Source organism: Sycon ciliatum, chromosome 13 (assembly GCF_964019385.1).
Source record: "Sycon ciliatum chromosome 13, ocSycCili1.1, whole genome shotgun sequence".
Classification (NCBI taxonomy): Eukaryota; Metazoa; Porifera; class Calcarea; order Leucosolenida; family Sycettidae; genus Sycon; species Sycon ciliatum.
In genome coordinates, this window is record NC_088655.1 from 14700528 (window position 1) to 14724847 (window position 24320).

The following is a 24320-nucleotide window of genomic DNA, read 5'->3' on the forward strand; positions in this document are numbered from 1 at the left end:
CACCAGCACTGCTACTATCTGTGACTGTGGCGACCACCATTCAATGTCTCGTCCTCCCCTAACCGTACCCCAACTCTCTCTCAGCTCTCTTTTTATCTGTCTTTTCTTACTCTTTTTTCTTTTGTCAGCTTTCCTGGTGGTTATGTGCTTTTTCAAGTAAATAAAAAAAAAAAAAAAAAAAAAAGTGAAGTGGTTCTTGACTCAGAGGTTCCGACGCAATAACCAGCGCAACCCCATGGTGTACCGACACTTCATCAGTACATGTCCATATAACAAGCTTTAATAGTGTAAGTGATGACTATTTTAATTGTTTTTAAACAAAAAAAAGTAACATACAGTCATGTACATAGGGCTTGAAAGTGATGACGTCAAAACGGCCAGGGAGTAGTAAGTTGACATCAGATTTCTAATTTTGGATCCACTAAGGTGTGACTTTGCTATTGCCTAAGTATGTGGGTGCATAGCAACCCACTCATGTCGCATGCAGGTGTGACTTTTATTTCGCCACCAGTTGTAACCCCGCCCCCAGTAGCCAAATCAGTCAGTTTCACTGGTTACATCACCTTGCTGAGAGTAAGACGGCTTGAAATGTGCTTGGATCCATACAAAAACTGGATCCAAGTGGATCCAATTTTTGAATTTTTGAAATTGTTGCTATGCTGTGACGTAGCACTTTCAAGCCCTATTGGCTGCTGTTATGGCTCCTAGTGTCTCTGCTGCAGTGCCGACTGTGACTGCTGTGTTTCCTCAACCTCAGACCTTATAAGTTATAACAACAACCGGTGGCAGTGACTCTCAAAGATGTTTTACTGCTGTGTAGATCTACCCCAATAGCCCCCCCCCCCCCCCCCCCCCGCTCACTGGCCTTCTTGACTGGAGCTAGCAGCCTACTAGTACTAGGAGAGCCTGATGCACGAAAGCGCTGGTTTCCCACCGCTGCCAAGTGCCAGCAATCAGCAATGACTCGGCCGTATGAGATGAGCGCCTAGGGCAGCGTTGCCTTGACATCTGGACTCCGAGTCGGTGATGGAGGAGCCGTCTGCCTGCCTCTTTCTTGATGACGGTTCACCGTTGTCACGGGGGCACGGCTTGTCAGCAACTAGCCAACCTGGCCAACACTTGACAGCCGGTTCGACCAGGAGGACGAGTGGAAGTTTTCATCACTGCGCTCGGACATGTTCCCCTTTTATTTCTGGCGATGACTTTTGTTGCTTCTCCGCTAGGCTAGGCCTATAGGCGGTGTATTATTGTTAGTATCAGGGTTTAGTCGAATTGCCCGTGCAAGAGCCCGTCATACACAATGTGATGCAGTTAGTGCGTTTCGGATCTACACACGCATGATTGTTTCTTGTCATTGTTAGCATGCAGAAGCATGGGTGGAGTCTCCTGTGGATGTAACCAGCTCGTTCCATAACAGGCAGACGCCTGGCACCTGCAGACAGAGATGCAGAACACCATCTGATGATCAGGGAGTCGTCAGATACCCGGGTATTTGACGCCCCCCTGCCCCTGAACACCATCAAGAGTTCATGAACTCTTCATAATGGTTCTTATTGGTATGAACTCTTGCCATTATCATACCGTACTCCACTGTTGGCCATGCCTCCACATCCGTCTCCAGCAGCTCCACTCAGAGGCACTTAACTCTACTGTAGCTCCGATCAGGTGAGCCCCAGGGCCCTTCAAGTGCTTTGATGAAGACGAAGAGGGTTCAACTAAAAAACTTCAACTCAAGTGACTCGGGTTGACTCGGGATCGGGTCGATTACAGATTATGTCGACAAAAGTCCAACTTTTTCTGTACTAGCTAGCTGTGTGGTGTGAGTCTTGACGACTCCCTGTTGAGTAAAGCCGCTAGCCGGGTCTTTTCAAAAAAAAACTTTGGCAAGGGCGCATACACGCGCAAATCATGCTACAAACATGTAGATCATGGTGGATGATCGGATGGTAGATCTACTCCCTGATGAGTGATGGTAGACGTCCTGTGCCGCTTCATGGTTGCAGTCAGGATTCAGGAATCAAGATTACTACGAGCGACTCGTACTGTATATTTTCCACGCCCTCCGCCTTGTCAGGCTTGTGTCTGTGCTGAGTACTCTTTTGTAGTACAACTCCCTGTTGTTTCGAATTGACACGCGTGCACGCCGGCCTGGCCGGACATTCTGGCAGGATTGTACCAAGGTTCAACGCAGTATTTCGATTGCGAGTGCCTTCTTGTCATGTCAAACGCGAAGCAGCCAGAGGACGTCCCACGTCTTCCAATCATTTTGATTTGAGGTTGAATCGGAATTGAAGGAGAGGAAGATACAGGTAAACATTATTATTTTTGTGATTATATCGTACCAAGAGTACATTCGTACTCGTACGACCGGTCATAAAAGGAAAGCCCCCAGTCTTTCATAAAAAATATGCTAATAATCTTGGGTCATAGCAAGATTACCTAAGAATTATTTTGCACCCCCTAATGCCCTATGGATCATGGAGTGCTCTTCCAGTGATATTTCTGAAGTATGTAATGTGCGATTCGAAGCCCAACTAAGGAAACTTTTTTAAAATTTCAAATTAAATTTGAAATTCAAAAAAGTTTTTTGGCGCTGCGCTGTGCATATATACAATGTGACGGCAAGAGTACATAACGCCAAGCGTAGTGGTGTGCAGGACCTCGGGTAGACGGGTGCAGAATAGTGCCCGTCTACCCGAGGTCGCAGATGACATCAAGTACAGTGCACGTGTACAAATTCGTGTAATACTCCGCATGTCTACCCAGTGTGTAAGGGAAGGGGTGCATTGTGGTGTTACCGTGGAAACCTTACCCGATCGGGTACCCGTGCTACCCGTGGAAAACTACCCCCGGACCCGATACCCGAAGAAAATGCTGCCCGACTCAGCCCTAGCCAACCAAGACTGCAAGAGTGTGCTGAACTCTGGATACCCTTTCTATGGGGTGCAGCGATGGTGGAACCTCACATCACCTGGTGTAGTGTTGCCGTTGTACTGCAGTACTGGTGGTATGTTCCCAGCCTGTTTTTGGCAACCATTGGAGTTGAAAAAAATAGCACTCCTGATAGAAACCCACTGAACTGATGCGAGTCATCGGTCATGATCTGGCAAATATTCGGACTGCGCGCACGTAGCGTTCGTTGTACGTAGTACAAATTGTACTTGGAACGCGTGATGTGAGTTTTCGCCGTCGGAGACCCTGTATGCAGAGTTGCCCACTCTTGGCAGCTTGTTTACTCTTGGTGACCACTGGCACTGGTGACATGGTTCACACACCAATAGGTGACGCTGGCAAACAGTGCGCTGAAAGTGACCAGCAGAGAGTTGAACCCAAAGCTGTGTTGAGTACGAGTACAACCCTGTATCCAGTACCTATCATGCACAGATCATGATGAACTCTGCAAAAAGAATATCATGCACAGGGTGCAAATATTATCCCGATGGCTGAGTGATATTCCATGCTATGGTAGCCGTCTACTCGCCCACGGACAGCATAATAATAATAAAAAAAGAGCTGCCATTATAGTGGCAGCTCTTTCTTTGATCTTGTTTGGAAGACTTTGACCAGCTCACAAAATAGCATTTTAGCAATGACTAGCTTGTGGTCCATACTTGCTAACCCCTGGCAAACAGTTTCCTTGTGTGTGTGTGTGTGTGTATGCACGTGTGTGTGTGTGCACGTGTGTGTGTGTGTGTGTGTGTGTGTTGCCGTGTGTGTGCGTGCGTGCGTGCGTGTGTGTGTGTGTGTGTGTGTGTGTGTGTGTGTGTGGTTACATGGTGTGTTACATGGTGTGTTACATAATGTGTACACGTGTACGTGTGCAGTGCGTGGACGTTTTGTATGCAAGGTTACTGGTGAAGCAGTATGGTAGAAGATGACACCACAACCGAGAAGCCACCTGCCGATGGCAATCATGTGCAGTTTACAGCAGGGTAAGGCCATACTATTCAAACCAGGTATTTCTATGTGTCAACACTAAAAGCAGGCTTATATGCTGGCAGTGTATCTTGAAAATCATTCTATATGAGACAGGCTTTAAAATACAAGACACGACGGCATACAGTGGTGGTGAACAGAATCTGGTATTTGTCTTGGAGGCTGTGTCCTGTTATGAATTTATGATACACCACTTCTTGTACCAGTAGATGCGTACAACCAGGGATCGATTCAGTGATTCAACAATAAAGAAAAATAATATTATGTTTAGGGATGAAACGATCATCCATTTCTTCTTATCGAGTACCGTTTATTATTAACGATCGAGTTATCATAAAACGAGTATGCTGAATTTGTATGACAAATAAATTTTACTGGTCTCCGGGGAATATGTGCATGACACACCGGATCCCAAAATGCGAAGGTGCCTAGAAAAAGGTGTGAATTTTGTCACCTTGGATGACGCGTGCTGGAGTTGACTATGCAGACAGTGTGACTTAGCTAGTACTATGCACATGTACACTGCACATGTACAAGTCGTGCATACTCGATAACAGCATAACGAGTAGCGATCACAGAGATAACGAGTAAGTTCCGAGTAATCGGTGTACTCGTTTCATCCCTAATTATGTTATGAACGAGAGCTGAAAGTTCAAATTGAGTGCAGCACTGCAGTACTCAGTGGAGCCAACCAAATTTCCTGTGCATGGTATCCCATACTCTATACATCAAAAAACCTTTTTAAAACTACTCAATCTGTGGACGGCATGCTGTTTCGTCCTTTGTGGACTCATCAGCGCAGCACAGAGGAAATGAGGCCAAACCTGATAGCAATGAAAAATAAATTTTCCTACTTATTCTCCACTATTTCTTCCTACTTTCATCGTTTTATTGCACATTGTCTCCACTGTTTTACATTGCATGAGTAAAGTACAGTCATCCCTCTCTAATCCGGCACCTTTTGCAACGGCATTTTCTGCTGGATAAACAAGCAAGGTAAGTATATTCTAGGACGAATTTCCAACCGGTTTTGGTCCAATGAAGAGTCCGGGGTCCCCCCCGGAAAAGTTTTTCAAACTACAACCCAAATATGGCACTCGACAGCAATTTAACAGATTTCTTGGTGCTGGAGTGTAGCAAAGATATAAGCAAGTCCATGATCAAAAACAGCTTCTAGAGAAGAAGAACTGAACTGCCATCGAGAAGTCGAAGACTATTTATTGCAAGCAGATCACCTAGAAAGGGGCACTTTTGGAGCGAGAGCATCGAACAGTCTACGACGTTGTACTAACTTCCAACCCCAAGCCCGGTACTGTAGACATACATTCATGCGCATTCTTTCCGGTGCAACGAAAAGTTTGTAAACTCCGCGCCCAAGAACGGGAAAGTAAGTTGTGTGAACTCATGGATCCACACTCACCTCCAGCTCCAACCAAGTATGTACTTACCGCGGTACCGGAACTTACTTGTGGAAGTGTGATGACGGCTAAGAAGGTGTGAAAGCGATGTCGCGCGGAGCTGTTGGACTGCAGCAACGCCGTTGCTACAGCTCGATGACGCGGTTCGACCGTACAAACCGTACAAACTCGTGACCCTAGTACCAGCCCACGCGGCTTCGCTGGAAGTATCCGTCCAGAAAAAAGCGTTTGACCATTCACAGCTCCATTCACCCACAGAAAAGTACGGGCGGTTGGAACTGATTTGTAACTTTTCAACCGGTCGCCAACAATTTCAACCGGTCGAAAACCGGTTGGGGCGGTTCTAGAAAATTCCCTGAGTCAAGGGTGCTGGATTATCAAATCCTGTCCTCCAACCCGGCCCACCTACTAGCATACATGTTTGTGTCGTACGTCAAAACGCAGGGATTTTCCGTCTCAATCCAAGTACTCTGTGGAGTGCATGTCTATACAGTGCATAGGCTATTAGAGAGGTTCTGCTACACGGAACTACGTACCAAACTCCGTGTCAACTGCAGTGAAGTTTGACACGGATTTTTCGTACGTTGCACCGGTTCTGCTGTACGTAGCATGCACGAACACCCCGCCACATGTACTCTGTACGCTCAGTTTTCACACGGAGTCCAGTCCGCGCTTCACACGGAAAACGGTATGAAAAAAGTCCGTATGAAACTTGATCCCGTACCGCGGCGAAGTTTCCATACGTACTTTGGCACGTTTTACCGTGTGGCAGAACCTCACTATTCCCAAGTGTATGTTACGTGTGTAGAATGCTCCCTGATAAGTAGTTCATGCACTGACCAAACTAACATAGCTGTGCTCCGGTACGGTATGCGATGTACAACTGCTGTATTAGAAAACCGAATTAGGTACAGTTTGAGCGATTTGTTGCAGAAAATCGCTGCTGGAGGCGGAATTCAAGTGCCGGATTAAAGCGTACAAAATGAACTGAAAAAATCCGTTTTGCCAGAAAGTGTGCTGGTTTGCAAGGGTGCTGGATAAACAAGTGCCGGATTAGAGAGGGACGACGGAAAAAACAAATGTCGATTCAGCTTGTCCTATTGATTGCGGTTATCAAATTTCCAAAGCCAGATTTAAACCAGGCCCGTTGAACTATGTGTTTGTGTACAGCATTAGTATTGATGGCACTGACGACGACGGTGACAGCAGCAGCGGCAGCAGCAGCAACAGCGGAGCCAAGGAGGAGCACCGGCATGCTGCTCAGCTCAAGTATGTGTCCCTGCTGGCCGTCACGTTACAGACCACTGCGTTCGTACTGACCATGCGCTACTCCAGGACCAGGAACACGAGCGGACCGCTCTACCTTGCATCCACAGCAGTCGTCATGAGTGAAGTGAGTTGATCAGTGGATTCTATGTCGTATGTATGGATTGTATCATGAGTACGACGGGTGTGCTGCTGAATATTTTCACGAGTGCGTAGCCCGAGGGAAATATGAGGGAGATGGTATGCACAGAGAACGAATGGTTAACTCCATGTATGTCCCATGGTACTTTCGCAAGTATATAGGGTGTCCTAGAACTAAAGCTCCCATATTTACTCTTGGCATGACCCATGTGAGTGGGTTTCTGTCAGGGAGTGCCATTTTTTCAACTCCATTGGTGTCGCTAAAACGGGCTAGGAACTTACAACTGGGACACTACATCACGTGATGTGAGTTTTGGCCGTCGACGAACCCCATAGAAAGAGTATCAGGAGCTACACACTCTTTGGAGCTCATGCTACTGTGCATAGTATGTGAACCCATGCTGAAAGTGAGTGAATTCAGACACTACGCGTCTATGTACATGTTTGCAAAACACTGGCACAGGCGTAACGTTTTGCACTCTGGTGCATATGTGTGTGTGTGTGTGTGTGTGTGTGTGTGTGTGTGTGTGTGTGTGTGTACATGTATGTGTGCACGCGTATGCGCTGCTCTACAGGTACTGAAGGTCTTCAGCAGCCTGTCACTGCTCTGGCTGGAACAGTATCGTAATGACACTTCCAGTAGCTATGGCCCCGTTGCATTCCTGTCCAACTTACGCACCACACTGATGAAGGAGCCCCGTGAAATGCTGCACCTAGCAGTACCAGCCTTCTTGTATACCTGCCAGAGTAACTTGATCTTCCTTGCTCTTACCAATCTGGATGCAGCCACTTTCCAAATCACTAATCAGCTGAAGATACTCACCACGGCTGTGTTCAGTGTTGTCATGTTACAACGGCAGCTGAGCATGCGCAAGTGGGTAGCACTCTGCCTGCTAACTGCTGGAGTGTCTATAGTACAGGTGAGTAGAAGCTGCTGCTAACTTGACTACTGGTGCTGCTGGTGGTGTTGCTGCTGGTGCTGCTGTGGTGGTGGTGTTGCTGCTGCTGCTTTGATGGTGGTGGTGGTGCTGCTGCTGCTGCTGTGGTTGTGGTCAGAGTGGTGGTGGTGCTTCTGGTGTTGTTGCTACTGTTGCTGCTGCTATGATGCTGATGTGGAGGTGTGCTGCTGTCACAATTGCTGCTTTTGCATTGAAAATCTCAAGGCTGCTACAGGTGCTAGTTTGTATGGCTTTGCAGGAATATGCATAATTGCCCTGTGCACACAATGCTGGCATGATACACTAATTCTCGAACCTTCGCTGCCACCGATACCCATGCGGAGAGTGATGTACACTTGCACAATTCGGGCTGGGGTTTGGACCCTTTAGTGGGGTTTTGGACCCTTTAGTGGGGTTTGGACCCTTTAGTGGGGTTTTGGACCCTTTAGTGGGGTTTGGACCCTTTAGTGGGGTTTGGACCCTTTAGTGGGGTTTTGGACCCTTTAGTGGGGTTTGGACCCTTTAGTGGGGTTTGGACCCTTTAGTGGGGTTTTGGACCCTTTAGTGGGGTTTTGGACCCTTTAGGCTTTAGTGCCGTATTACTGGGCGAAGATGGGCAGAGTTTTTTTTCTGTAGTTTGCACGAGGAGGCAGCGTGGTAGAAAACACGTCTTGTTTATTTTACTTTCCAAATGCGCATGTCCAGGCTCTCCGCCTTCTTCGTGAATTAAAAAGACAAACAACCAACAGCATAAATTTCAAGGTCCACGTTCCGGCTGTCCGGCTTCTCCGCGGACCCATAGAAAACTAGACGTGTTGTTTTATCGCCATTGTGTTGTGCTGTTGTCTGTAGTTGCCGTCAAGTTCAGTGGGAGGTGTTGCTGCTGCCAAACCAAGAGGCAATGCTGTCATCGGTCTGATCGCTAGTCTACTGGCATGCTGCTCTTCAGGTTTTGCCGGTGTCTACTTTGAGAAAATTGTGAAGAGAACTGCACCATCACTATGGTTACGCAACTTCCAGCTTGGTATGTACACGAGTGTGTATGTGTGTGTGTGTGTGTGTGTGTATGTGTGTGTGTGTGTGTGTGTGTGTGTGTGTGTGTATGTATGTGTGTGTGTGTATGTATGTGTGTGTGTGTGTGTGTGTGTGTGTATGTGTATGTGTGTGTGTGTATGTGTGTGTGTGTGTGTGTGTGTGTGTGTGTGTGTGTATGTATGCGTGTGTGTGTGTATGTATGCGTGTGTGTGTGTGTGTGTGTGTGTGTGTGTATGTATGTGTGTGTGTGTGTATGTATGCGTGTGTGTGTGTGTGTGTGTGTGTGTGTGTGTGTGTGTGTGTGTGTGCGCGCGCATGTGTGCGCACGTGTCTTTGAAAGTGTTGACGCTGATTGTGATACTAATCGCTAAATTTCAAGTCTATCTGCTCTTGCTGCACTGTCATAGCACTAGTGTTTTCTGCGCACAGCAAGCAAGTGTACATTACACACCAGAGTGTGCAACTGCCTGCACTTTGTCAGTTTTGGTGCCGCGACCGCTGAGTTTCCACCACTTTACTTGAGCAGGGTTTTGATAACAATGCTCTTGTGTCTTGTACTGTCACACTGTCACACAGTGTGTCAGTACAAGAGTACATGCAACCCAGAGTGTGCAGCTCGGATGGGTTGCTGTCACGGCGAAATTCCCTGATTACATCATTTTAGTAACGTAGTGCGTACAAGCAGGATATGAGCAGGTCTCTTTCTGCACAACCGCAGCTCAGTTGTACGCACTACGCCACTTCCCACTTCAGATCTGCACCAAATATGATGTAATCGCGGAATTTCACCGTGACAGACACCCATGCAGAAAAGAGTCAGAAGCTGCACACTATGGGTGTCATGTACTCCTGGTCATTATCATGAATTATTATTTGAAGTATTCTTATTACAAGTGGATGGTTGTGTGCTGTGACTACTGTATGTTGTTTGTGACTGTGCTGTTGCCTTGTAACGTTACAGCGATGTTCAGTGTCATACTGGGCTTGGTGGGTGTCATTGGCAAAGATTACAATGCCGTCCTGCAGGGTGGATTCTTCCAAGGCTACTCCAGTATTGTGTGGATCGCCATTGCCCTGCAGGTTGGTTGTGTGTGTGTGTGTGTGTGTGTGTGTGCGCGTGTGTGTATGTATATGTGTGTGCGTGTGTGTATGTATATGTGTGTGCGTGTGTGTGTGTGTGTGCGTGTGTGTGTGTGTGTGTGTGTGTGTGTGTGTGTGTGTGCGTGTGTGTGTGTGTGTGTGTGTGTGTGCGTGTGTGTATGTATATGTGTGTGCGTGTGTGTATGTATATGTGTGTGCGTGTGTGTGTGTGTGCGTGTGTGTGTGTGTGTGTGTGTGTGTGTGCGTGTGTGTGTGTGTGTGTGTGTGTGCGTGTGTGTGTGTGTGTGTGTGCGTGTGTGTGCACGTCACGTGCTTGTGTGTTTGTGTGTGTACCTTTTAAACGTGCGCTGCATTGCTGGACATTGCATGTACAATGTACATGTAGCGTACACTGTACATGTATCAGCATGTGTGCCATGGCCAGAAGCTTGTGTTCTGAACCAGGGACGAACTTCTAAATCCTGCTCTTGTAGAAAATGGGGATGCCACAACTAAGATGTGGACACTCAGGTGTGCATTGCGTAAATGCATGTAAGGGAGCATAATAAGTTCGCATTTTTTTTCTAAACGTAACGCATTTCGAAACGGGGGTAGGGGGGTAACGTTTTCGAATAGAAATTCGCACATTTCCTGGATGTGTACATACTGTGCATGCAGTGCATGTGCTAGATCGCTTCAGCAAAATGAGCGTGTTTAGGTGTAGAGCTATGTCACAGGATGTGCCTGTGTTTGGAGATCATGCCTTGCACTGCATGCATACAGGCTACTCAGAGGTGTCAAGTGTCACATCAGCATCATCAAACTGTGTACCTGGCCAGCTTTTACAGTACACAATGGTTGTGGGGGAACTCTGTTTATGTGCGTGTACATGTCATTTCTTGTACTCAGTACTTAGATGCAGACTGTATGCCATTCACTTTGACATTCATGTGCATACATGTGCATGGACATGCATGGCATGGACATGCACAGTACATGTACATGTATTAGATCCACACGGAAAATGTGCGATAAGACTTTCAAATAGAGGGGGGAGGTAGGGGGGTAAAGTCTATTCGAAATGCGTTACGTTTACAAAAAAAGTGCGAACTTATGAGATGCTCCCTAAGTCTGTAGAATGTGATGCAGTGTTGCATTTCACCTACTGTCGTGGACATTGAAATCCATTGAGAAGTCAAGCGGCCACGGGGCCCCGCTGGCCTTGCAGCCACCGTGAGCACTGCTGGTCCATTTTTACAGTGTGTACTGGAACTACAGTGCATGTACTCGCTAAAAGCAGTAAGGACGCTGGCCTCGGTCATTCCACCGGTATTTCAATATCCACAACAGTATGTGTACTGGAAGACAGTGGAATTGTTTCCCAGTACATTAGCAGAACATTGCCTGGATTTACGATACATGATGTGTGTTAGTCAGGACATGGCTATCTACAGTACATGTGTGTTAGTCAGGGCATGGCTATCTACAGTACATGATGTGTGTTAGTCATGGAGTCACTATCTACTACTTCTCGTACTGTACATGTATGTTGGTCATGGCATGGTTGTCTTTATCCCACCGCCTTGTGTCCTATGTTCACCTGTACATGTACTCCAGGCTCTTGGAGGAATGATTGTGGCCGCAGTGATCAAGTATGCCGATAACATCCTGAAGAGCTTTGCAGTGTCAGCATCGATGATACTCTCCACAATCCTCTCTTATCTCTTCCTGTGTGACCTAAGCCTTACAGCGTAAGTGTGGGTGTACAGGTACTAACGGCAACACTCAAGTCACACACACACACACACACACACGTCCGCAAGCGCACATCACGCATTAGGCACATATTACGTGCCATGGTTCAATAGGTCACGGCGGCAAGAGTTGCAGACTCTCGGGGGTAGTGTGCTCTTCTTGATCATACACAGTGTGGAAATAATGTGCACGGGTTTGTTACGTGATGTGAAGTTCCGCCGTCGTAGACCCCCTAGCTGGAGCTGCACGCTAAACAGTATCTGTTATACATACCCCACCAAGCAACGGTTGAATGAGCCTTGCTAGCATGTTGTGTTGGTACTCTAGGCTTTTTTTTACGGGCAAAGTAAACACAATGGTTGTGTGATTAAGTGTTTGTGTGTGTGTGTGTGTGTGTGCGCGCGCGCGCGTGCGTTGTGTTACTTGCCGTGCGTGTACAGGTTCTTCGTGGCGGGGCTGGTGATCGTGCTGTTTGCAACCGTGCTCTACAGCTACCCGGATAAAGTGCAAGAACGCCAGCTACCCACACCCAATGCGCAGCCAGCCAACGATTCCCAGCAAGCGCCCGCCGTCAAAGTGGACACAGGATGAATATACAGTCACTGTGTGCAGTCACTGTCACTGTGTGCAGTCACAGTCACTGTCACTGTGTGCAGTCACAGTCACTGTGTGCCGATCCGCTGTATGTTATTCTAGGTGTTTTTACATCTCAATTGAATTTTACTAGTCTTTCAAGTGCAACGTTTTCCCAGCCTCATGATGGCTCAGGCGTACTTATCCTCCACTAACCACAGCCAGTCCACGGTGCCTGGCACCATTACGTTCATGGTGGGTTTAGCCAAATATCACTCTTTCCCTCATTCCAGTCTGGATGACCGGGGTTTGAGAATAAAGCAATGCTGTCTGCTCTATTCTGTTCCCACCGTATCAAACAGCTGTAACTTATCGATATGACCATGCGTGCTTCTGGCATACAGGTATACACTACACCACACCAGATATACATCAAAGTGAAATTCATGTATAGTTTCCACCAGGGCTAAACCTGGTTTCTCGCTTTCAACTGCCTGAACGCTGCACCCAGTTGACTATTTCAGTTGTGACTTTAAACATTTTTTATTAATTTATAGTTTTATACAAGTAGCTGTCAAGACGAACATTGGCTGACATACTGCAATCTTGTCAATGATATTGTGCAAGTATTCCCCATCACAGGGTAACCAGCAACCTGACCTTGTTGATTTATTTTAATTTTAGTACGCAGTAAACAACGTGCATTCTCTGGCGATAGTGTCACTCTGCTAGCTGCTTATGCTGTTGTCCCGTGTTTGTACTCAGTTTTAGCAGGCCAGGGTTTCATACCATTCACTATAATAAATAATAGAAAAGCTGACAGGTTCGCTTTTCTAAATTCAGGGATAGTCCAGGAGTGTGTGAAAGTTTATCCTTTCCTGTGGCAATATCAGAATGGCACAAGGTCTGCGGTTGCAGTTTTTGGTCTTCATACAAAACTGGTATTGCCTATCGTAATGTGTAAGGGGTTATTTGCCCACCACATCATTTCGAACTTTGAATGGCCGTGGGGAGCTAGCCTTGAACATGCATGTGCACAGCACACTGTCAGTCATGATGATGACGGTACATGTAGTAGCAAGAGTACATAACCCCGGGTTATGTACTCTTGCTACTACATGTACCATTGAAAGGCAATGGGGTAGCCGGTGTGCAATACAGATCGCACAGCACGCAAACCAAACAAAACCGATAAAAACGAAAACAGACGCGGGCACATAGCTCGCACGTGCAAGTGGGTTTAGTACTTCGTCTGCGAAGTCTGCGAAGTACTACAAGTACTCGAAAAGAAGAAATTCTCATTGATGCTCAAGATCACTAAACACTGCCAGTTACAGCACTAGGAAGCAGGGAGTAGTACACTACCATATTATACTACTCCCTGCTGCGGGAGGTAGCATGAAGAAGTTTTAAAATCCAGAATGAGAACCAGAGAAGTCCAGTACAATACAAGAAGATCAGCGGCAACGGAGAGCACAGGAATGTGTGTAACAACTTGGGAATTTTAACTACAGCAGCAAGCATGTGGAAAAACCTGTAGCCGAACAAGAAGTCGCGCAGAAGCACGAGCAGTACACAAATGAGAGAGGTACATGTGGGTTTAAAAATATTCTGAAAGCGGGCATGAGCTCTCTAGTCATCAAGCCATAGCCAAGAAATTACTAAAACAATTCTTCAAAACAACTCTTCACGAATGCACGAGGTTGGTCATGTAGAGGTTGATGCAGCAATGCACAGCATGTCGGAGAGGGAAACTCACTGAGCTGGACGAGCCACGAGGGATTGATGGCGGCACGCTGCCGAGCCCTGCACATCTACTTCTTCGCCTTGAAGTTGAACTTGATACCCTGGGCTAGCGGCAGTTTCTTTCCATGGTTGATGGTACTGCGGGACACAATGAACACATACATGTACAGTTGTGTCTTGTATTAAAGCCGTTCTCATATAGAAGCCTGTCTTGAATAGAAGCATGATTTTCAAGATACACTGTCGGCACATAAGCCTGGTTTTAGTGTTGACATACATAGAAATACCTGTCTTGTATAGAAGCCTGTGTCTCGTGTAGAAGCCTGCAAAATTTCCCCCAAAAAGTCATATAAGCTGCGGCTTTTATACACGACTTTACGGTAGATGTTAGTAACAGTTGCAGCTCACTAAACTGTACTGACACATGATGCACTCAGGCACGAGAGCAGATAAGCCGAGAGCAGTGATTGCGAGGGACAGGGAGATGGGCGAGAAGAAAAAAAATTCACGGTGGTTCGCGTCGAAACTCGGTTAGACTGAGTTTCCACATCCGTAGGAACGCCACCACCCCCAAGGATCAAGGCGAAGATGCAGCTCCTAAAGCGGTGGGAGGTGAGTAGATTAAACTCACCACCAAAGTGGTCGAATACCTAAAATCCCATTCGCTGCATCCTTGGTGAGGTAAATAAGGGGAGAGAAAAGTTGAGAAAACGGACATGAACTCTCCACATTGCACTACGTACAGAAGTGCACATGTGCACCAGGGAGTTGTGCAAACCCGGGGGAGGATACAGCGTGCAAAAGCGCGGGTGATGTGTGCCTCACGACCCGTGGGGAAGCCCCTGGGTAAAAATCGCGGGGAACCTCAGAATTTGATTATATTCGACTTGTGTGGGTGTGGGGAGTAAACACCTTTACGATATTACGACTTCTCAAACGTTTTCTGAGATTCTTTCACCATAAATACACAAAAGTACAGAAGATATGACTCTCGCGATGTCCGGCGAAGAATACACGACAATAGAAAAAGAAGGATAAAGAAATAAGCCTCCAGCGGAGACAGTGGATAATCAGAAAAAAAGAAAACCGGACTGATCGTGCCCTGTCATCCCTAGATCAGTTTTCTGGAGAGGAACGGGTGGACAAGGTTGGGCCGAAGGAACACACCACGTCCTTCTCAAACCTTGTCGTTAGTGAAACCCAGTGTTGTGTCCTCTCCCAGGTTTATACAACTCCTTGATGTGCATATACATGTACACGCACACAAACATGACAAACATGACAAACATGACAAACATGACAAACATGACAAACATGACAAACACGACAAACATGACAAACATGACAAACATGACAAACACGACAAACATGACAAACATGACTCTGCAACTGTAACACATATACAGACACAGTGACACATACACACACAATACACGCACGCGCTTACACACGCATGCGCACACATGCGCACACACACACACACACACTCTCACACACACCACACACATACACACACACGCACGCGCACACACACACACACACACACGCACACACACACACACACACGCGCACACACACACACACACACACACAATATCGGTACGTGCTTGCAGCACTCACATTGTTGATCGACGCATGTATGCCTTCCAGGCATCACTGCCTGATTCGCGGCCACCACCCGTGTGCTTCTCACCACCTAACAAACAGACACACCAGACAAAACCAGACAAACCAGACAAAACCAGACAAAACCAGACAAAACCAGCACAACATCAGCAAGAGCAATGGGAATGATCATAGAAGTGTCAACACACTTACTACATGCATAGTGCTGCTGGCCGGCAAAGAAATCCAACCTCATGAAAAGAAAGCAGCGCCGGGCGCTACGCAGACCTAGCACTACACACACTGGTCTGCGCACTCGAACGCTGCGCTACTTTATTCATGAGGTTGGATTTCTCTGGCCAGCATTGTAGTATTAGGAGTTACAGGTGAAAATGTAGCACCACTGGCTTACCCTGAGCCATGCAGCAACAGCAGCAGCAGCAACAACAGCAACAGCAGCAGCAGCAACAGCATCAGCATCAGCAGCAGCAGCATCAGCAGCAGCAGCACCACCACCACAGCAGCAGCAGCACTCCATGCAGGCGTGTCAGGCAGCACACATGCAGTGCTACCAAATCGTCTGGTTTATCAGACACTGTACGGAAATTCACCCACCACAAACACCATGGCAACGGGCTGAGTATCCGCCTACATCACCGGCATCAGATACCATGATAATATACAAAAGAAGAACTTCAACGAGTTGAAATTAGTGATGAGTTTCATTCCAGGACACCTCTTGTTGAAAATAGGCAGGCCCTTGGGCACTGATCAAGCTGGTTACCATGGTGACACAACCACTGCACACACGACCAAGGAAAGGGAGAGGCTGATAGCTGATTACTTACCAAAGGCACCACCGATTTCCGCTCCGCTTGTGGGTATGTTCACATTGATAATGCCGCAATCAGATCCAGCCGGGCTGTAAGCAGGTGATACGCACATGTACGCACACATACACACACACACACACACACACACACACACACACACACACACACACACACACACACACACACACACACACATACGTACACACACATACGTACACATACACACACATACGTATACAAGTACACATTATGTGCACACAGATATACACAATCATGTACACAAACACACATACGTCCACACAATAGCGAGAATTCCTAGATTGCTCAACACCACAAGCAGGAGTGGCACACACGGTACGACCATGGTCACACCACGTTTCATCCAGGATGGTCCGTCCAGAGCCCCTGGTATACTGTAGAGGCAGAAAATTTCGTCGGTCAATAATTTCGTCCAACTCCAAAAAAAAGGAGTTCGTCCGGCTGAAAATTTCGTCCATGGATCATAAGAGTGTATAGAAAAGCTGGACAAATCGATATTCGTCCTACATTTAATTTAGTCCAAAAGCTCCTTGGACGAAAAAGACGAAATTAAATTCCAGACCAATATTTCTGCTTATACAGTATGTAGAGCGCTAAAACGTGCCCGGCTGGCGGTTGCCTAGGAAATCCGGTCAAATGACCGGGGCCCGCGCCCTCAGTGCGTACAGAACGTAGCTCATTGCATGCGATGAAGCGTCGAGCTGAACGCTCCAGACGTGCAGCTAGACGCACTAGACGCCTGCTGTGAGGTGATGTCATTCACAGCTACAGTACTACGGTATGCATACTCACGGCTGCATAGCCAGCGTCCTGGGGCCGCTTGACCTCCCACTGGATTTCCATGTTCACGACAGTATTTCTCATTTCAATTATACAACCTATTGAGTTCGACCATGCATTAGCCAATCAAGAGTACATAACCCCCCAGAGTGTGCAACTCCACTATGGGTGCTGTCCCGACAGAATTTCAAGTTGACGTCATTTTGATGATGCAATGCGCACTGTACACGGATTATCAGACGAATCCGGAACCTGTGTTTGACCTAAGCCGATCGATCCTGTACAAATTATTGCAAAGAAAAACGTGTGATGCGTTGACACCCGTACACATGTTGTAAATCACTGGTGCAAGGAGCATTGCGTCATAAATAATGACGTCAACTTGAAATTCTGTCGGGACAGCAGGGTATGTGGGAGTTGCACACTCTGGGGGGGGGGGGGGGGGGGGGGTATGTACTCTTGGCAATACTAGGGCTGAAAGGGATATGCCGAACATTCGAATATTCAAAAATGTGGGCACAAGTTATGCGATCGAGTCCACCAACTAAACCAGATTTTGAACAGTCAGACGTGCACAATCTAGCACAAAACATAACTTGTGCGCACATTTGCTACGTTACAATTTGAAGTGACGAATATTCGAACCGAACAACAATATGTTCACGCGTGGAAACGTTGACGGGAAAAAGGAACATTCGTTCATTAGCGTCAAGAATATTCGAATACTGAGAAATTGTGTTCATTTCAGCCCTAGCCAAAACCAGCGGTGGCGATGGCAGCAACAGCAGCAGCAGCAGCAGCAGCAGCAAACTTGCAGGTAGAGCAACTGTAGCACTGCATTGGCACACACTGGCACCCACTCACCCAGTCCACTTGAATACATTGGAGATATTCTTAGTGAAGACACTGCTGGTCAGGCCCTGATCCACACTGTTGTTCATTGCTATGCCCTGCTCCAAACTCTAATTGCATCAACACAGCCCCCATACACATTTATACACACACATACACATACACACACACACACACACACACACACACACACACACACCACACACACACACACACACACACACATGGCTTCAGAATGACATGGATATTAGTGGGGTGAGGTGTGTCGTTATAATCACACTAATCCTGGTCCACTAGTGTCTTGCATGCTCTGCAACAGTGCTAGATGTACTTGGAACTACAACCAGACCGGTACACATATAATCAGACGGCTCTTGCACCCAGCATGCCCGTTTGTCAAAAGGAATTGAATTAGCTGCTATTGTAACTGGTGAACTGATGGCCTCACTAATCAGTGCATGCATCCAATGGGGCAACAGCAACAACTGCATCCGCACCTCCACCATGCCCCCCCCCCCCCCCCCCCCAACACGCACAGACACAGGCACACCCAAACAGCTGCTTGGACTCGTTGGCTATCAGCCAAATCATGATACTATCATTCTAGCTATATTATAACTAGAATGTATGGTACGGTATGGCGGCTGAATGCACAGTATGGTGGCTGACTGTATGGCGTACCGTATTTTCCAGGGTACAAGCCACACTTTAAACACTTGTATTCCACCCCTACTAAAAAGTCAGGGTAGCTTATGCTACGATGGTCAAATGAATGGCGATATACAGGGTGGATGACTAGATGTCTGTATTTCGTGACAAAAGTCTGGGTGCAGCTTATAATCCAGTCCGGCTTAAACTGCGGACAATACGGTACTCACATCACACTTGAATATGTATAATATCGGTGCGAATGTCTCCGTGCGAACAATCGGAGCGTCGGCGGGTAGTCCGCTGATGATGGTCGGCCGTACATAGTATCCATCACAATCTAACACCTGCAGGCACACGCACACACACACACACACACACACACACACACACACACACACACACACACACACACACACACGTGCACACACACACACACAGTTTGCAGGAGTAGAAATATTACCACTCAATCTGGCCTTTCCCCATCAAAAATGTATGTGACTCGGAGTTACAGACATTTCAAAGTTACGGGCAGTACCCGGTCCCGCACCGAACGGATAAAAAAAAGGTATGAGTGTACATTCAAAGCACAAAAAAGCAGCCATCTGACTGTAACGGACCGTCACCATTGGAACTTGAACCAGCATATCCCTCCCGCTAAAACGTCCCTCCTCCGGGGGACGGCTGCACCATAGCTTGGTGGTTAGAGTGTGTCGCTGGCCTATAGCGAGACCAGTGACACACTCTAACACCAAGGGATGTAGCTCACACATGTGTGGTGTGGTGACTATGTGCCAGAGCACATCTGTAATGTGGTGACCATGTACTACCGGCAAACCTCATAGTCGCCATTTTGCCTATTTTGACTAGGCAGTAGATCTACCTATGACGGCCATCTGCTGGTGTAGTGAGCAGACTACGCTGATTATACACGAGTTACGCTGCGCCTACACACTGAGCTACGGTGCAGCCGTCATCCCAGTTCAACATTTTCTGCAGACTTCGAGACTCGCAATTCCTGTGACACAAACACAGGCCGGTGGGACGCAGCCCTCACTGTACCCACATACACTAGTACTGCTCCTCTTTGCAAAACTACGGTGCTGTCAGCAGCAGTAGGAGAGAAAGTCAGGGGTGTGACATGCACTGTTTCGACTTGAGTTCTTTTCAAGCAAACTGCTCAAACAGCTTACCTCGCCACCGTACTCAATTTTACCACCCTGCAAGAAACAACACAGCAAAGCAAACAACAACAACAAGCAGGGGATAAGAACAAGAAGAAGAATAGCTATATCAGTTGAAGCCAAAGCAGCAGCAGCGGCAGCAGCAGAAGCAGCAACAACAGCAGCAGTAGCAGCAACAACAGCAGCAGCGGTAGCAGCAATGGCAGCAGCAGCAGTAGCAGCAACAGCAGTAGCAGCAACAACGGCAGCAGCAGTAGCAGCAATGGTAGCAGCAGTAGCAGCAGTAGCAGCAATGGTAGCAGTAGCAATGGCAGCAGCAATATTGATGCAATGACGAGAAGAAGAAAAGGACTAACAGAAGTTGTCATCACCTCAAATTGGCACAAAGTCCACAAATGTCAAAGTGCCAACTATTACTTCCAATCAATCAGTTCAATATTTCCGCATCTGAAACCACGGACATTGCTGGATGCACAAGGCATAGAGTACTGTGTGTGTGTGTGTGTGTGTGTGTGTGTGTGTGTGTGTGCATGTGTGTGTGGGCGTGCATGTGTGTGCATGTGTGTGTGGGCGTGCATGTGTGTGTGTGTGTGTGCATGCGTGCGTGCGCGTGTGTGTGCGCATGTTCACTATCATACCTGAGCAACAGCAGCCTCGATTGCTTTCTTGTAGTTGTCAACTGCTTGCTTGTTATGGAGTGGTCCAAGTAGCGTCTTCTCTGTTTGACAGCGACAAAAACACGAGAGCAGACAGCAGAAGCCATGGTATATATGCGCACATGTATTTACACAAACATAATCATACTAACTACTGTAAAACCGGAAATTTTTGGTGTAATATTTTCGGTATTTCCCAAAATCAACGACTTGGTAGCGCGAAAATTTCGGTAAACCAGTTTTCCAGATCCAAACTGTGTGGCTTGGCATGGTTGAATTTTAAATCGAGTTTTCCTTTAGGTAAAAATTACCTGTACTGAAGTTAGTACTCAGATGGTGAGCCAAGGAAAATATTAACCCTTTATGTACTAAAAAAATGTACGCAGACTGAATTTGATCTCGACTCGCCTCAAATTCCATAATTCTCCGGGTCATAACTTTGGTCTCCTTTTGACGATTTTTTCAATCTTGAGCTTCCTGGAAAGCTCGTCGCAAGAGGAACACATTGAGCCCACACGTGCCACCACAAAGGTCAAAACTCCAGCGCTACAGCCCAGCGTCTTAGTTGCAATGCCAATATTCCGACAGAAGTCGTCTTGTATCAGCCATTTCGCTCTCCTTGCTTGTAACAACTAATTTTTACTTCCAAAAAAATTTCACAATCTGCCACGAGTCCGTTTGCCATTTTGAATGTGTTTCTACGTCACTGGATGCCCAGAAAGATGGGAAAATCCCTTATTCAAATCTGCGCACGCGGCTATTGAGCGACAATTGCCGCGATTTGACTTTCGAGCTTCGTAACTCTGGAACCGCACATCGGAGTGTTTCTGCGATTGTTTCAATGGACAGCTGGGAGTTTTCTCTTCGACCTACATAATTTAGGTTTTGGAAATAACCCAGAAATGACTGAGTTACGATCGATTAAACATTTGAAAAGTTTCGATCCCAGGGGATCGAAAGTTGTACAGTCCGTACACAAAGGGTTAAATTGAAACAAGGAAAACGGCAGGGCACAAGTTACGCGTTAGAGTCCACCAACTAAACCAGGTTTTGAACAGTCAGACAGTCAGTTGAGCATTGCTCAAGCTCACTTCCTTGCCGTGGAATGTCTCAGTACTCCTTGTCAGTCTGGTGCTACCTTGCGCACGTCTGACTGTTCAAAACCTGGTTTAGTTGGTGGACTCTAACGCATAACTTATGCCCCGCCGCTTTCCTTGTACTGAAGTTACCGAAAATAAATCTCCGTCGAAATTTTCGGGTGTTACAGTACATTGTACCACAAACACCCCAAACACAACACCCCCAACCCCCCCCCCCCCCCCCCCCCCACACACACACACACAGAAACACACACAGCAACACAGCAACACAAACACCCCCAACACAACACACCCAACACCACCCCACCCCCACACACACAGCAACACACACACACACAACAGTTACAAAGAGCACGATACCAGAACCAGCAGCAGCAACACAGTAACATACTGTCTAATGGACTGCCGATGGTAGCTTGACTGTACGCATTTGCCAGTGTCGACAATACTCGATCATAAACCTGGGAATGTACAATCTATAGTATACACACGCACACAAACACACGCATACACGCACACAAACACACGCATACACGCACACAAACACACGCACACAAGCACACAAACACACGCATACACGCACACAAACACACGCATACATGCACACAAACACACGCATACACACACACAACAACATAATAACCGATGAAACACGTGTCTAAAAAGGTGACCAAAACTGTTCATGCCCGAGAGGAAGGTTTCGTCCTATAAATCCAGTTCGCCTCGATAGGGTATCAAGATGGGATGTGGGGCACGAATGAGGAACCCCTGGACCATCCTGAATCGCCAAGAAATAGAAATGTTTTAATTCCAGAGTGCCCTCTCAACAGAGGACACACGTACCCACACACACACACGCACAACGACGACTAACCAGCCGGCGTGTGGTCGTACAACGTTGTCCGGCGGTTCCCACAGCAGCAAAGAAAGTAGCTGGAATAACCATCTCCAGATCGGCATCATCCATTACTGTGTTCACAAGGACAATAGATACAGAAAAGTCATAGAACACGTAATGCCATGTAATCCCTGCATGCTACCACAGTACACTATAATACCGTAATACACACTATAACACAGTACCTACATAAGCCCATTGCGCAATGACGTAATTTGTACCGCAAACACCCCACACAGCCACCTGGGTATGGTCGTCTGGGGGTGTTGAACAGTGCATTGCTGATCCCAGCGTACTCACATGCATTACTCATACATTCATGTCTTCATGTCTACATGGCATAGAGAAAAGGGCCTCCTCACACACACAAAGTAGCTGAACGTACCAATGATAGCATTGTTACCTCCCAGCTCTAGCAGGCTCTTCCCTGTGGAGCAGAAAACAACAGCAACAACAGCAGCAGCAGCAGCCGCAACAAAGCAGCAGCAACAAAAGCAGCATTATCATCAATAGCTGCACTGAAAACAGCATCAACAATTACATGGCCACCACAGCAGCACTAATTCAGCTCCTGAGATGGTAAAAAAACCGGGAGATACATCTTAAGAGAAAACACACACAACAGAGGGGCAGAAGGCCACTAGAAATCGCTACTCATTTCTCTCTTCAATTCTAATCATCAGTACCAGATTATCTATCAAAATAGCAGATACAGTCAACTCCACTTATAACAAACTCGAATATAGCAAAGTTCTTGATGTAGCAAACCATTGTCCATGTCCCAGTTTGAACCTACAGTGTAAATGAATTTCTGTTATAACAAACTTTGGTTATAACAAACTTTGGCTATAAAGAACTAATTATCCTGCACAATGGTGTTGGTTACATCAGGAGTCGACTGTACATGCCAGGGATTTGTATCGGATCATCCAATCACTGAGAAAAGCCTACACAACGATGGGAATACCCCCCCCCCCCCCCCTCTCTACAATTAGGGCATGCACTAAGGTGTAGAGCGACACTTAGGTGTAAGAGACGCAACAGCAGCAGCAGTTGCCATAGAGGAAATGACATCAGCAACAGCACATGATTGGCTGCACCAGAAGCAGCTGTGGTAGCTGTGGAGGCAGTGGTAGCAGCAGCAGTAGAAGTATAGGCAGCAGCAGTAGTACAGGCGCGTACACAGGGGGGGGGAGGGGGGGGGGGGGGGGGCTCCACAGGGTTCGGACGAACCCCCCTTTCTGAACGATTTTTTGGGTTTTCCGTCTTTTGTTGCGCTGCGCGTGGGCGTCGCGCCGTACTGTCAACGAGTCGTCAAGTCGCAGATTCTACCACTACTTGACGTCATCATGCACTGCGCATGCGCTGAAACACGCGACGCGCGCGAGAGTTGGTTGACGTGAGGTACTGTAAAAGCCATATATATAACGAAGTGCTAACTCTAACGAGTTAACGAGGAGAAATCTGTCGTTAAAATAGAAATCGTTATACAGAAATCGATACATATACTGTCCTATTGAGCGTTGAGGATGAGTGAGAATCGTTACCTTTGGTACACGTAAACTAGTCAATTTTGGGAAATCGTTATAATGCGCCCCGTTAGAATAATGGCTTTTACAGTAGCTATTTACAACAACGGACTCCATGTAACTCCCCTCCCGCAGACCCCGCGTACGTGCCTGTAGCAGCATAGACAGCAACAATACAACTGAAAGCAAACCCTACCAAAACGGCTTTGCACTGCAACGGCAGCATGACGACCAGCCTGGGCACAAACAAAACCACATGCACAGACAGACAGACACACACACACACACAGACACACATACACACGAGT

The 24320-nt window shown here is 47.1% G+C and overlaps 2 protein-coding genes across 2 annotated transcripts in view; one reads left to right on the forward strand and one right to left on the reverse strand.

Annotated features, from left to right (window-relative positions):
* The first annotated feature begins 1841 nt into the window (after positions 1-1841).
* On the forward strand, positions 1842-13011 carry LOC135829451 (UDP-N-acetylglucosamine transporter-like). The gene is made up of 8 exons (XM_065341856.1): positions 1842-2309; positions 3825-3932; positions 6525-6747; positions 7337-7681; positions 8552-8723; positions 9696-9814; positions 11432-11565; positions 12010-13011. The coding sequence occupies exons 2-8, from the start codon at positions 3865-3867 to the stop codon at positions 12158-12160; spliced, it is 1212 nt and encodes a 403-aa protein (XP_065197928.1). The 5' UTR covers positions 1842-2309; positions 3825-3864; the 3' UTR covers positions 12161-13011.
* A 273-nt stretch (positions 13012-13284) lies between these two features.
* Positions 13285-24320, reverse strand: part of LOC135830070 (putative aldehyde dehydrogenase family 7 member A1 homolog) — a 29726-nt gene continuing 18690 nt past the window's right edge. Inside the window, 11 exon segments of the mRNA XM_065342457.1 lie at positions 13285-14026; positions 15509-15584; positions 16342-16415; positions 18010-18107; positions 18876-18992; positions 19839-19865; positions 20468-20547; positions 21977-22061; positions 22460-22554; positions 22869-22910; positions 24209-24248. Coding sequence (XP_065198529.1) covers positions 13957-14026; positions 15509-15584; positions 16342-16415; positions 18010-18107; positions 18876-18992; positions 19839-19865; positions 20468-20547; positions 21977-22061; positions 22460-22554; positions 22869-22910; positions 24209-24248 — 804 coding nt within the window. The 3' untranslated portion in view covers positions 13285-13956.

Bases quoted from the DNA above. Each gene is read 5' to 3' on its own strand.
- LOC135829451 (XM_065341856.1), top strand. From the start codon at position 3,865: ATGGTAGAAGATGACACCACAACCGAGAAGCCACCTGCCGATGGCAAT. The intron at 7,682-8,551 runs GTGAGTAGAAGC...TGTTGTCTGTAG, and splicing joins CTGGAGTGTCTATAGTACAG to TTGCCGTCAAGTTCAGTGGG. The intron at 11,566-12,009 runs GTAAGTGTGGGT...GTGCGTGTACAG, and splicing joins TGTGACCTAAGCCTTACAGC to GTTCTTCGTGGCGGGGCTGG.